The 15,209-nt window shown below is 43.1% G+C and overlaps 1 protein-coding gene across 1 annotated transcript; it reads left to right on the forward strand.

Annotated features, from left to right (window-relative positions):
* The first annotated feature begins 5,386 nt into the window (after positions 1-5,386).
* LOC124114632 (multiple epidermal growth factor-like domains protein 6) lies at positions 5,387-14,686 on the forward strand. Its single transcript, XM_048387727.1, has 5 exons — positions 5,387-5,543; positions 6,245-7,452; positions 11,802-12,018; positions 12,251-13,645; positions 14,195-14,686. Exons 1-5 carry the CDS (start codon positions 5,504-5,506, stop codon positions 14,266-14,268), a joined length of 2,934 nt encoding a protein of 977 aa, XP_048243684.1. The 5' UTR covers positions 5,387-5,503; the 3' UTR covers positions 14,269-14,686.
* The last annotated feature ends 523 nt before the right edge of the window (positions 14,687-15,209 follow it).

Here is a 15,209-nt window from a genome sequence, read left to right on the forward strand (position 1 = left end):
TGAAGGTTGGGATATCATTTTAATAGTCCGCGCTGAAGTACAAGGGACCGGGTTTCCAGACTAAAACAAAATGGCAATACTGAATCGTTCAAGGTTCGGCTCAACCATGTTTAATACTTATTAACATTCAACATATTCTAGTCATCATAACATAGGTGCTTCATATCTTACGCCCTATACAACACGCTGGGTATGTTTCTAACACATGATGAAATGAAATTGAAGGTACGAGGTCACAGTATTAAGCATGGCATAACAATCGGTATGTTTCATCTCCCAGTGAACATTCACTATTAATACCAGAATCAAAAACAGCCATATACCATGGGTATGTTAAATGTTGAGGTCACTTTTCAGATTACCCACGAAATGATTTGTAATTGTGGGGAATGTGGTTCAAACATCAGGCAAATTTTGATTGATTTTAGACAAGTGAACCCGTGTGTAGATGTGGCCTGGGACGTTGTGTTCTACAGTTGTGCTGCATGGGCTTCCCCAAGCCGGTAGTCACATGGCATTCAACCGTCGTTAATCAAACTTTTAGCAGTAAAGACAAGGTAATTTAACGTTACTGCAAGTTGTCTGTAGCTAAAACGGATGAGCAGTCCTTAAAGGAAGATAAAAGCCAACATATTACGGCCAGACATTAATCTCAACTTTTGAAACAGTAAAAGGATATCCCTGAACGAGACATGTTTCACTTGATAAAACGTGATCTGCTGTACGATACCTAGTACAACACTGTCGCAAGCCTATCGGACATTCAAAATATTATTCCCAGGAGTATTTGATCGGGAATTTAACAAGATTTGTATACATCTTTGTCGTATTGTTTCGTAACGACATAGACAAGGGAGTTAACTGACTGTAAAAGTCCAGTCACTAAATTCCAGCGTAGTTCGGTAAGGGTGGAAACTGGTTCGTTGTATATATTCCGTTGTAATTTTCAGGATAATATTGACCCAGTCCCTTTCAGTTTTCGTCCATTTGACTTGCCGAAATGGCTGGCATTCCAATATGTATGTTACAGCACAACCGTTTATTCAGGGTATCAAATGTCACATTGCGTTGTCCTAGTCTAATACACCGATCTATACAGTAGGATATGTATGCCATTTAAGATAACATTTTTATCACATGGAGTGACCTATTTTGGTGTTCTTGTGACCACTTTATTGTCAACATCCACATTAATACGCATATAGGTTTCACTAATATACTAGCCACATAAAGAAACTGTGCACGGAGAAAATATAGATATAAGGGCACACCGTCCATATGTGAAATATAGGTTTGAACACAGCAATTATTGGAGACATTCAAACGCTCATGCACGTGCTATGCGATATGACGTCATTGATGGGGGCCTATGGACGTGCAATGTGTTACTACACGTGCATCCTGTGCAGCTGTACACAGCATGTGCAACTCAAAATTCGCTGTCACTTTGGAAAGCATGATCTGTGGTCATTCAAAAATTCAAAACTTCTCAGGCGCAGACACAAGCATATCACAAGCAAATCATGCCAAGATTGACAGCTGCACAGCGTCATGAAGCCATTGGAATGATCCAAGCGGGAATGAGGCAACAACAGGTGGCAACACATTTCCAATGCCATCGTAACACGATATCGGCATTGGTGAGGCGTTATCAGAACACAAATGACGTTGCCGACCACCCACGTTCAGGACGTCCCCGAGTAACGACGCCAAGACATAACAGATGGATTCGAGTTACACATCTCCGACACAGGTTCCAAACGGCAGTAACGACGTCCCAGACAATTCCTGGACTGCGCCGTATCCATCCCAACACTGTCAGGAATCATTTACGTCAGTACGGGATTCGACCACGACGCCCTGCCATACGTCCCACCCTGACACACCGTCATCGAGTCAACCGTCTAAGATGGTGTCGAAATCATGTTCGCCAACCTCGAATATGGTGGAGAAATGTTCCCTTTACAGATGAATCGAGGTTCAACATTTCCCACAGTGACGGGCGCCTACGTGTCTACCGGCGTTTGGGAGAACGTTATGCACGCAACTGTATTGTGGAGAGGAATCGTTTTGGAGGTATCTCTGTGATGATTTGGGGTGGGATAACAGCACGGCACCGAACCCCTTTGGTGGTTGTTCAGGGCAATCTGACCTGTGTTGGCTACAGAGATCAGATTCTGAGGCCTGTGGTCATTCCTTTCCTGCAACGTCATGGCCCGGGATTGACATTTCAACAGGACAACGCTCGTCCTCACACGGCTAGGGTCGCAATGGATTTCCTTCACCATAACAATGTCATGTTAACGCCATGGCCTGCAAATTCTCCAGATCTCTCCCCAATAGAGCATGTGTGGGATGAAATGGAGCGCCGTCTGCGTCGTCTTCCACATCCTCCAGATAACGTCCGTGACTTGGCACAGGATTTGAGGAGGATATGGCAGGCCATTCCCCAGGCCTTCCATGCCCGTTTGGTGGACTCCATGCGTCGAGGATGCACTGCTGTGATTCACGCACAGGGTGGTCATACCCGTTATTGACTTTGTGACTTTGTCATTTGACCCCCTACTCCATTTTGATCTTCTGACGTCATCGTAACAGATGTTGTTCAGGTCCCGTTGACATTTTCTTATGGTCCGATCATTCAGCTGCTACAGCGTCTGCATCATTTTGTTCTTGCAGTGTTGTATTTCAATCCAGAATATATTTTCTCCGTGCACAGTTTCTTTATGTGGCTAGTATAGATTGTTTTACATGCATTTACGATGTCACATGAAAACCGGTCTAAGGAGCTTGATCAAAGTGTAATTTCTAGTCTGCTGTGGGTTGTATTTTCGGGGTTAGTGACCTTCGGCCACAGCAGAACGCGATACAAAGAAGTGCCCGAAAGTATGTACAGAGGGATGGCATGGAGACAGAAACTGTAACTCGGGAGGGGATGTTTCACTGACGCTGATTACCTGTTTCTCATGCACCCAGTCCTAGTACACTGTGAAACAAGCATTAACATTGTCATGCCTTAGTCAACCTTCACCATGTCTTTCCCTGTCATGCCTTAGTCAACCTTCCCCATGTCTTTCACTGTCATGCCCTAGTCAACCTTCACCATGTCTTTCACTGTCATGCCTTAGTCAACCTTCACCATGTCTTTCACTGTCATGCCTTAGTCAACCTTCACCATGTCTTTCACTGTCATGCCTTAGTCAACCGTCACCATGTCTTTCACTGTCATGCCCTAGTCAACCTTTACCATGTCTTTCACTGTCATGCCCTAGTCAACCTTCACCATGTCTTTCACTGTCATGCCCTAGTCAACCTCCACCATGTCTTTCACTGACATGCCCTAGTCAACCTTCACCATGTCTTTCACTGTCATGCCCTAGTCAACCTTCACCATGTCTTTCACTGTCATGCCCTAGTCAACCCTCACCATATCTTTCACTGTCATGCCCTAGTCAACCTTTACCATGTCTTTCACTGTCATGCCCTAGTCAACCTTCACCATGTCTTTTACTGTCATGCCCTAGTCAACCTTCACCAAGTCTTTCACACAATGTTGGGAGACAGATGTGGGTTGGTCAATACAAACTGTTTTAGGATCATACATGATTTATCGGGTTATTTTACGGTACCACACGTCATTTCCCAGTTGAAGGAAATAAGTTAATGTTTCAGTGCATATGCACCCACTACACTCTAATTGGTAAGTCTACAGCAAGCCAGGTGACGATGCATGTCAGGATATCTTAATAGGTCGATGTGCATGATGTCACTGGATTTTCAGGTCAAGACTCAATTATTTGCCGATGTCATACAGCTGGAACATTGTTGAGTGCAGCGTTAAACAACAAACGAATAGATACAAACTATATAAGTTCAATAATGACACGAGTTGTTCTCTTCAATAGATCAGTAGTTACTGCTTGAGCGAGTATTGCTTCACCCTGCTTTGGTCACTTTTAAAACTCTATCAAGACGGTAAATTAAGAGCTGATGGAAGACAGCGTGTTTAACGCCGAAGGGATAACGTACGGCGGCATGTTGCGTTCAAGAGGTCGTGCCGTATGGTGGAGGGGTGTTATGGTGTGGGGAGGACTTTGTGGGCAGGGGAGAACACCATTTTCATCGTTAATGGAACTTTGACAGCTCAGTGTTACATGGATGATATTCTTTGTCCAGCTGCCTCGAGGTGTCCTTTATCAGCATGATAACGCCAGACCCCATGCCGCCCGAGTCGTGCATACCTTCCTTCCAACCAACAACGTCAACGTGTTGCCTTGGCCTGTATGCTCCCCAGACATGTTCCCCATAGAACACCTGGGATGTCATGGATCATCGTGTTCGATAGCGACCACATCCTACAGCCAAGCGACAAGAACTGATCCAAGCAATCCCAAAAGAATGGCGAAGTATCCAATTTGATGTCATCAGACATTTTGTGCTTGTCCTGTGGCAGGTGGTGGTCATACAGGCTATCAATGTGACGTGTCGTTGAACTTGAGCCCTACCCTATCCTAATTCGGGAAACTGTCATGCCAATGTCGGATTCTGTATGACAGTCATTGTAAATGCTGATTCCGTTGAGATTTGGAGTTCATATGTCTATCTTTTGTGGTTTGTAAACCGTCAGATGTTTCATCTATTCGCGGTGACATGTAACAGTATCATGACATGTCATTAGATCTAGAGGAAATTGAAGCTTGAAATCTTCCCCCAACATTGTTCATTCTCATAAGTAATCGCAATGACTGTGGTTGCATAGAATGAAATCAATGTCACTGGCACATCACCGACTGGCTATGCTTTAGTCATATGATATGTCACTTGATATTTGGGAAGGTGTTCTCTCCATGTTGTAGTAACCCAGCAGCTCACTTGGAAGAACACGCCCATGTTGTGATACTAGCACCACGTGCATCTGATTTCGGGGTGCCATATTTTCCATCCTGAAAGCGGGAAGTTTAGAAACGCTTTTCTAAAACAGATATACACTTTATAAGTTTGAGAACACCATAAACTTCAGTCTATATATGATCATATACATTCATAGTTTCTTTCATCTTAATCTTTAACATCTGTTGAGCAATTAAATTATGCACACATTTGGAACATACATGCATATGATTTTAGGGGTCATATATATTCCATGCATTACACGGTAACGTTTATATGATTTGAATTGTTTGCTATAACGTACCGATACAATCAGTTTAGCGATAACCTAACAGAGACGAAGTGCAATGGTTACTAAAACCACCATATACGGACAACATTGGCAGAAAGCCAAACATATCATCATATGCTAAAGAATACCGGTATAGTTTATTATCATGCATGTACACCTTGAACTGTTCTTCCGATACGTGCCAAGTCACAGCTATAAATATTTTCTGACTCACCGTAACTTTACTTACAAAATTTACTTACATGTCGGCGGGTAGAAGAGGATTTAACACGCACTGATTAATACGCGAGCATGAGCTTTAAATGAAGGATAACGCCTGACATGTTCTGTCTGCTCACCCTTACTCTCCTGGCTGTAAGAGGTAAGGAATTATCATTTGTAATCTTGAACAAATATAGAAATAGTAACATGGCATTTGTGTGTGTGTGTTTGGGTGAGTGTGTGTTTGGGTGAGTGTGTGTGAGTGTGTGTGTGTGTGTGTGTGTGTGTGTGTGTGCGTGCGTGCGTGCGTGCGTGCGTGCGTGCGTGCGTGCGTGCGTGCGTGCGTGTGTGTGTGTGGGGGGGGTGTTTGGGTGTGTTTGGGTGTGTGTGTGTGCGTGTGTGTGTGTGTGTGTGTGTGTGTGTGTGTGTGTGTGTGTGTGTGTGTGTGTGTGTGTGTGTGTGTGTGTGTGTGTGTGTGTGTGTGTGTGTGTGTGTGTGTGTGTGTGTGTGTGTGTGTGTGTTTTTGTGTGTGTGTCCCACTGTGTATTGTTTCAAGATGAGATAACACCATATTTTTCCTATATATGCCGTGAGCTTTGAAATATAGATCTTATTGTCTGACTGTCTGAACTCAACTATAAACCTTACAGTATTCATGTTCATACAAACATGTTCATACCGGTTACGGTATTTATCCCTTGTATGGTTTTCATGTGTTAGATCCAACATTCCAGACGTGTGGTAAGGAACATTAGGTGTACAGGGGTACAGCTCGACATCCCCGTCATCTGCAATCAAATAGAAGTGTTGAATCTTGTTGTGCTGAGTTATGAATCTATCATGTGTAACCTTTCTCCACAGGGGCCGCTGCAGTGACTCCTGACTCAAACAACACTATCTGTTCCTATGGATGTCAACCTAGATATGGTGGGTTGACTTGTCAAGCATGTATTGGCGGATGTTATGGAGAAAGGTGTACGCAACACTGCGGCCACTGTGACAGGGATGAGTGTCACAGAGAAACAGGTCAATGTTACAGATGCCAACCGGGCCACTACGGTAAAACATGTGATACTAAATGCCCTGAACACTGCAGGCACACTACTACGAAAAACCATGTCTTCTGTGACCGACGTACAGGTAGATGCTTAGAAACATGCAAGGAAGGTTATTACGGTGTTTCGTGTGACAAGCAGTGCCTCGGACACTGTTTTCATTCTATATGTGACAAAGAAACAGGACATTGTAACCGAGGTTGTCACCGTGGCTGGAGAAGTTCCCGATGCAATAAGCCATGCCCTACCAACTGCCTGAGAGGCGACTGTAACAGTGATGGCACATGCAAGCATGGATGCAACCCTGGCTTCTACGGTCTGATGTGTAACGAAATGTGTTCCAACTGTTACTCTTCTGGGTGCGACAGGCTGTCGGGAAGATGTGACCAGTGTTCTCCGGGCTTCTGGGGTGACAAGTGTAACACAACATGTGACTCTGGTTGTTACACAGAACGGGACGGCTCTACAAACTGTAATCGCAGTACAGGAGCATGCTTAGGTGGATGTAAGGATGGTCGGTATGGAGCAGACTGTGATCGCGCATGTATTACATGCAAAGAAGAAATGTGCTTTCCAAGTGACGGCTCCTGCTATAAAGGCTGCAAACAAGGTTGGAAAGGGTCATTCTGCAAAACAAAATTGTGCTCTGTAAACTGCCTATACGGTGCTTGTCACAGCGATGGAAGATGTACTCGTGGATGCAGACTCGGTTTCCATGGTGACATGTGTGACAAGACGGGTTGTACTACCCGAGGCTGCTACCAGGCCAATCAGGGTGGTTGTGAGCCGGGCTTTTACGGTGAAATCTGTAATTTGACATGCCACACCAACTGCAAGGCTGGAGAAGACAACTTGAGACGTTGCCACAAGGACACTGGCAGCTGTATGGACGGCTGTCGAGCTGGCTGGCATGGGGATCACTGTGGTATCAGCTGCAGCGGACAAACGAGAGGTTTGATGGCGGACAAAGAAGAAACACATTTATGCTCCGGACAAGTGCCTATGATAGGTCAGGTTTCCACTTTTCATTTGAAATAATTTGGTTGCATTGATAAAACAAGGCATTTGCGTTTTCATTATTTTGTTGAGTAGATTTTGATGATGTAATTAACCTTCATGATGTTCTGTGATATTGAATATCGTTGTCAAATCCATGTTACTCATACAGTTTGTTGTTACAAAGGCAAAAACATACTTAGCAACATATTTTATCAAAATAATTTGCTTCAATAAAAATCATAAAATTTATTTGTTTTATTATATTTCACATTGCAGGTGCTGACCACAAGACAGTGGCTGTGGTTCTGTTATCGATGGTGTTGTGGATGACATTCCTACCGTGTCAGCCTGCTGACGGGGTTACATCTTTGGTCATGCAGTTGTATCGAGACATCTAAACCGCACTTGGAAGGGTGTGGTTAGACGATGGTCTTGAGAACACTGCTGGACGTTCCCCTTTAAGTATCTTCACAACCCATCATCTATTAGAGCTAGTAATAAAATTCATTATTTTGACTCGCCTTCGTGATCACCGCAACAGTTTTGGATCTTATCACTATCCAATGTTACTTAAACAGATTTCTGTTTTTACAGAATTATGCGAATGATGATTTCATTAGCGAATGTCATTATACTTTATGTTAGCTATATATTTAGTATTGACTACGAACAATAAAGCATGTGAAATAACTGTACTTTTGGGATTTTTGTGATCTTTATCTTATTGGATATTGGACGTAGTGATATGACTTTATACACATACTTACATCCTGTATGTTCAGAATACTTTGACGTTTCCGTAGATCGATGGGCATGATGTTAATCACTGGAATTTCTGGTCTAGACTCGATTATTTAAAGACCGCCTTCATATAGCTGTATTATTGCAGAGTGCGGCGTTAAACAAACAAACAAACAAACAAACACGACTTACTCGTAACTGTGTGGAGCCACGGGGCTTATTATTAACATACATGTATTGACATCTGTGTTGTAGTTGGACCTATCAACACGAAGGTGTATATATTCCTGAAATGGAGCTGTGGACATTCCCATTCAAATAGAATAAACATTTTACCTTTTAGTAATAAATATGTTTTAGTAAATACTATTATTATCATACTGCTGCCTTGTCCTTTTGTGTATCAAATCACATTCCATGTTTTACTGCGACATGGCAGATGAAGCCTTTCTTGCATCCTTCATTAAAATACAATATACCATTGGTGATCTCACGGCATGCCATGATATGCCATAAATACTGCTCAATGAGGCGTTAAACTCAACTCACTCACTCGTCGTAAATAATATCATATTACACTGTAAAAATCGTAGACTTATTAGTGAAAGGGGATGACCGTTCATTGTCACACACACACACACACACACACACACACACACACACACACACACACACACACACACACACACACACACACTTCCATTATGAACAGACGTCACAATTGACCTCATCATTAAATGTACCTCCGTGCATTCCGATATGTTTGCACTGTTGTGCAAGGGCAGGGGGAGAATGTATGTACCACACATAGAAGGCCAGCGTACCATTTGTCTTTGTTCAAATAAAGCATATTGCACGTGCAAATAGGTTATAGTCATGTATTTTGCCTTTTAACGTTTTTTTGGTCTTTGCGGTGAGAGGTGAGTGATTATAATTTTACACCGCAGTCAGCAATATTCCCGCTACATGTCTACAGTATCTAAAACCTTTCATAAAAAATTAACCTGGAAAAGAAACAGTGGTTGATGCATGAACAACATCCGTGCCGTCGATTTACAATCACATTTAATCCTTCAGATCACACGGTGTAACCTCATGGGGTCCCCATCAGTTATCTGTTACAGTAAGAACCCGCGAAGGTCCGGGGTAGAATAGGTCTTCAGCAACCCATGCTTGCCGTAAGGGGCGACTATGCTTGTCGTAAAAAGCGACTATTCTTGTCGTGAGAGGCGTCTGACGGGTTTGGGTGGTCAAGGCTTGCAGACTTGGCTGATGCATGTCATCATATCCCAATTGAGTGGATCCATGCTCATGATATCAGCGGATTGTCTGGTCCAGACTCGATTATTCACATATAGTTAGGGTATTTTTGAGTGCGGCGTTAAACAACAATCAACATCAACAATATACACTGAAAGTCATGTGAAAGAAACGTCATGTGGATGTTTCATATAAATATCTTTATTTTCAAATGCTTATATATGTAAGTAAATCAGTGTTTGACCCACATGAAATAACAGTCAGGGGAATGTTTTTGCGAATTGTGAATTTGGGGAGGCACCAGAAGACATCACAGCTGGGGGGTTCAAAATCAGTACCTGGTGTGACAACCACGGGCGTTGACTACAGCCACACATCTCCTGTACATGGAGTGGACTAGCCTGTTGATGAAGGCCATTGGGATATGGGCCAATATCCTCTGGAACGCTACACGCGGTTCTGCTGCAGTTGTCGGCCTAGAGCGTACGTCGTTGAGTCGGCGTTGGATCTCATCCCACAAGTGTTCAATGGGATTCAAATCTTGACTGAGGGCAGTGTGGGGACGGGCGTTGTCTTGCTGAAAGGTGTGGTTTTGATGACGGGCAAAAAAGGTACGATATGGGGTCTGAGGACTTGGTCAATGTAGCGGTGAACTGTGATGCCACTACCTCTGCCTGGACCAATATTTTGAAAGACCACAGGTCCCACTCTCTGGTTCAGTCCGAGTCCACCCCAAACCATGATGCTTGCCCCCCCCCCCCCCCCCCCCCCCCCTCTCGTTCCATAACATAAGCATCAGCATAACGTTCGACCCTCCTTCGCCAGACCCTGACTCTGCCATCCACCGTTGAAACACAGTAGCGACTTTCATCAGTGAAGATGATTCTTCTCCATTGCTCTTGACGCAATTTTGCTGCTGCGTCGCCCATTGCAGTCGGGCCTGTCGGTGACGATCTATCAGCATAGGTACACGAGCAGGACGGTGGCACGAGATGTTGTTGGCAGTTAGGCGACGTCGGACTGTACGATCACTGATGGCACGCTGGTGGTTGCCAATGGGGCATTGCCTAAAAGTTTTATAGAAAACAAGGTGCTCAAAGTGAAGCCCTTTTCCCTCTACATTCTCAACATAGTCTCTGTCAGAAGCGTTTGGCTTGTGTTGGGTCCGACTTGGCCCGGGCGGACAAAATCAACTTTAAACACACAGATGTATCTTCAAATGTGTTTACAACTATAGATTAGTGATATATCTACCTATACACCACTTTATAATGTCACAGTATATCGCGTTTAAAGAAAACCGGGCCGTTAAAGTCAAGCTCTGTTACTGTATTTTTTAAGAAAATGGGCAAAGCACTCCATTTTAAACTCAATTGTTAAATGTACTTTAAGGCAACAAAAAGCAGCAGTAGAACGATAAATGAGTTTATTGACCACAGAACATGTAACTGCCAGTGTCTGTTAAGTTTTATCAGTATTTTCAGAAGTGACATTTATTTTGCATTTCAGAGTATTACGATAAGCATGGGTATCCGGAACCTTTCTGTTCTGGAATACCTACATAGAAGGAAGGGATGTGAATATAACCGTTAACCTTATTGAGAACTTTACATTTTCATTCCTACTGAATCCTATCGACTTGCCACTAGCAGTGAGTGATCACTTGGTACAAAGTACACACTTAAGTCGTTGCTCAAACACACAGATATGAAAGACTCACATGCACAGCGGACCTGCGCAGTATATGAATACTGTCCAGTACACCCGCTACATATTGTACTCCTCAGCTCACAGATTAGATCACATTACGACATGCAACATAATGTCATTGAATACTAGTATGCTGGTATACTAGTAATTGTAACACGTATCTACTTGTTAAACTCCATTTATAAATACATTTACCTATTGGGAATGAATTATCCTTCAATATATAGAACCATATTTGCTTCTTTATAGTAAGATAGGTGACAACAAATCAAAGTTCAAATAAGTATTGTTGAGCACATCATGCAGATGTCTACGTTATGTCAACCATTGAAACAAACGCTGTTTTATATTATTCCTTGACGGTGTCATACGAACCCTCCATCTTCCATAGGAGATTATAAATTGGAACTTAAAGAAAGATAAAAATGTTTGTTTGAAACGTTTGTACTGAATGAAAAAAAAATAACTCAGAAAACATACGTGTATAATATTACCTTAGACACAGACACTGAATTGAAAAAGAAACTATAAAGACAGGTTTCGTCATGCACTGCTGGCAGCCTGCCAGACATGGAGTCAGGTCTGTATAATCAAACACTTATAATGGCTGAATGCCAAGTCAGAATTATAAATAGATAGTTTAAACCTTGTAGACTTATCTGGGTGTACAGTCCCTTGCACGTATCCTGTACATCTACGAGGAGACACTGGGTGTGCTGGTCGCGGTCCAATGTGTCCCCCGACATAGAGTCCTGGTGATATGCTTTCTCCGATACTGTACTGCATACCGCATATTGGCGTTTAAGAAGATGGAAACAATTCTCAGTCGCATTGTGACAATCGTCGCCTTGATATATACATGTGTGACCGGTAAGAAAATGTTTGTCAGTTTGAAATTGGGCAGTCATGAAACAGATGAATCACGTTAAATTATTTTTTTTCTTATGTAGTATAGTAAAACTAGTATAGTTTTGACATTACCTTATGGTAACCAAACATGACGTATTTCATTAATATGATACTGTTAAAAGCGGCGTTAAATCCAACTCACTCACTCACTCATTAATATGAATTACTTAACAGTAGTTCTGTTATTCCACAGAAAACATCGGTTCTCATGTCGGCAAATGTGAAGATGGGTGCACCCCTCCATATGGGGGATTAACTTGTCAAGCCTGTCTTCACGGTTGTTATGGAGACAGATGTACTGACCACTGCAGCCACTGTGGCAGTGATGGGTGTGACAGAGATACAGGCAGGTGTTACAGGTGTAAACCAGGTTACCACGGTGACGGGTGTAACACTATATGTCCAGACAACTGTCCTGCAGATTACAAGGGTGATGTTTACTGCAACAGAAGCTCAGGGAACTGCCTGGAAACCTGTAACAAGGGACATTTCGGGAGCACGTGTCAGAAACGCTGTCCACAACATTGCAAACACTCGTTGTGTGCCAAGACCAATGGGTATTGTCTGGCTGGATGTGCGCATGGATGGAGAGGGCCCTTCTGTAATGAGAAGTGCTCTGCTAACTGCTTGCGAGGTATCTGCCACAGTGACGGCAAGTGCAAAGAGGGCTGCGAATCTGGTTACTATGGCCAGTTCTGTGACAAGAAATGCTCTAACTGTTACACAACTGGATGTGACAGATTTTCAGGCAGATGTGATCAATGCTCACCTGGTTTCCATGGCGACAACTGCACCATGACATGTAGTCACTACTGCTACACAGAACGTGATGGCTACAGGCATTGTTCGCGTGCAGACGGAACCTGTGTGCAAGGATGTATAGATGGGAGACATGGACCTCATTGTGGTAGCAGTTGTAGTAGCAACTGTAAAAACTCAGTATGCTTTCCAAAAGATGGGTCTTGTGTCAACGGCTGTACACACGGGTGGAAAGGATCATTCTGTAACGAAAAATGCTCGGAAAGTTGTCGAACTGGTGCCTGTTACACCGATGGAAAATGTAAATATGGTTGCGAACCAGGATTTTATGGCCTGTTTTGTGATAGGCAATGTCCGCATTGCCATACCACTGGATGTGACAGAACATCGGGCAGGTGCGAGGAATGCTCCCCAGGGCGATATGGCAATGGATGCCATCTGAAATGCAGCAATTGTTATGCAGGTCGAGATGGCTTGAGTCTTTGTGATCGTGACACCGGCACGTGCCAGGAGGGATGCAGGGAAGGTCGGCATGGACCAACATGTAGTCATCATTGCAGCAAAACGTGCAGACACTCTTGCTCCTATACAGATGGCTCCTGTACCCATGGCTGTATCGGAGGATGGAGAGGAACCCACTGCGACAGGAAGTGCCCTGAAAACTGTTTGAATAATGACTGTCTCACTGATGGAAGGTGTAAGCAGGGTTGCCGCGATGGGTTCACTGGTCGGTCCTGTCACGAGAAATGTTCGACCTGTAGAAACGTTCCTAAATCTGCGACATACACTCAGTCTAGTAATGGGTCATCTCGTCTAGCGTCCATGTCAGGTGAGAGTTTCATTCATCACACTGTCCTTTCGACTTATTATTGTTTGTTTATTTGTTGTTTAACGCCGCACTCGGCAATATTCCTGCAATATGACGGTGGTCTGTAAATTATCTAGTCAGGACCAGTCAATCCGGTGATTGACATCATAAGCATCGATCCACGCGATTGGGATACGATGACATGCCTCAACCAAGTCTGCGAGCTTGACCACCCGATCCCGCCAGACTTCTCTCGCGACAAGCATAGTCGCCTTTTACGGCAAGCATGGGTTGCCCAAGACCTATTCTTATCAGATCTTCACGGGTCCCTCTCGACTAATACGTCATTAAAAGAACGTGTTATTACAGTTCATATAATGTGACCTGCTATACCATAGGTAATGACATAACTAAACATATAAGGTAAGTCATGTTTTCATTGCATTTGTTTGAAAACAACAATATGTGCTAGGTGATAACTGACCTTAATTATAAAATATTGATATACATAAACATATAGATCATAAATCTCTAAGTTTCATCGTTTTTAAATGTGTATCTATGTTGCAGGGTTTTGGATCCAAGTGGCTGCGGTCATAGTGTGGGCGTGTCACCGCTGTACAATGAGCTGCCAGGACATCTGAACTGCAATCTCGTCGGGGGTAGTTAGAAGAGTCCTGGCAGTGCATTGTAAGCTGATATGTCAAACCAACCTACTCGTGTGTATACGTGACTGACATCACCTCTACAGCCATCACCATCAGAAGATATAGAACAAATACAACCAAACTTACTGGAAACGCCACAGAAGTTGCATGTTTATGCATACAATAAATATGTAAATCAATTGCCAGTACATTGTCATGATTATATACATAAAGGATTGTTAATGTACATAAGTGATTGTATATCCTATTTATGAATTTAGTTGCATTTGTATATTTTCATGAGTGTATAATCGTTGTAAACAACTTGTTTGTGGGAAGACTTTTGAAAATAAGGGCGTACAATGTTACTACTGTCCCTTCTTGAATATGAAAAACGACAATAAATCTCGTTTATAAAAACATTCTGTTATATATTTGCTTAAGCGATGAAGCCTCTTTGAGGTTCTGGGTGAAAAATGAGGCCCCAGGTAATCAATTAATGAAATGAATAGTTTGTAACAATGTGTGATGTGGAATGTGTTTTGTCATCTGCTCTCCAGCGGAGTGAATCATGGTCCATGCTATCATCCACTGCCTTGTCTGATCCCGATTCGATAGTAATAAGTCAGAACGGGCAAATAAGGCATCAATAAGGTAGAGAGGACATCCCTCTAGCAGTCTCAACATCATACATCAAACCTTGCAATCGGTGTAATTCGTCATGATGTTACTCTAAAATCAGGTAAAGAGCTGCAACCAGGTAAATTATACTGCATTATTCCCAGGGAAATAGTAAACTATATGAGTGAAACAAAACCCTGCCTCACGAGTGTGTGATACGACTGATAAACTGACGTCGTCACTCTCGATAGTGGTGATATCATAATTGACACTGGTAAAAGTTCAAGGCAACAAGGAAAGCGTTGCCGAAGCGGCAC

Source organism: Haliotis rufescens, unplaced genomic scaffold (assembly GCF_023055435.1).
Source record: "Haliotis rufescens isolate VD_foot unplaced genomic scaffold, xgHalRufe1.0.p SCAF_7, whole genome shotgun sequence".
NCBI classification, from domain to species: domain Eukaryota; kingdom Metazoa; phylum Mollusca; class Gastropoda; order Lepetellida; family Haliotidae; genus Haliotis; species Haliotis rufescens.

Bases quoted from the DNA above. Each gene is read 5' to 3' on its own strand.
- LOC124114632 (XM_048387727.1), top strand. From the start codon at position 5,504: ATGTTCTGTCTGCTCACCCTTACTCTCCTGGCTGTAAGAG. The intron at 5,544-6,244 runs GTAAGGAATTAT...CTTTCTCCACAG, and splicing joins TACTCTCCTGGCTGTAAGAG to GGGCCGCTGCAGTGACTCCT. The intron at 13,646-14,194 runs GTGAGAGTTTCA...TCTATGTTGCAG, and splicing joins TCGTCTAGCGTCCATGTCAG to GGTTTTGGATCCAAGTGGCT.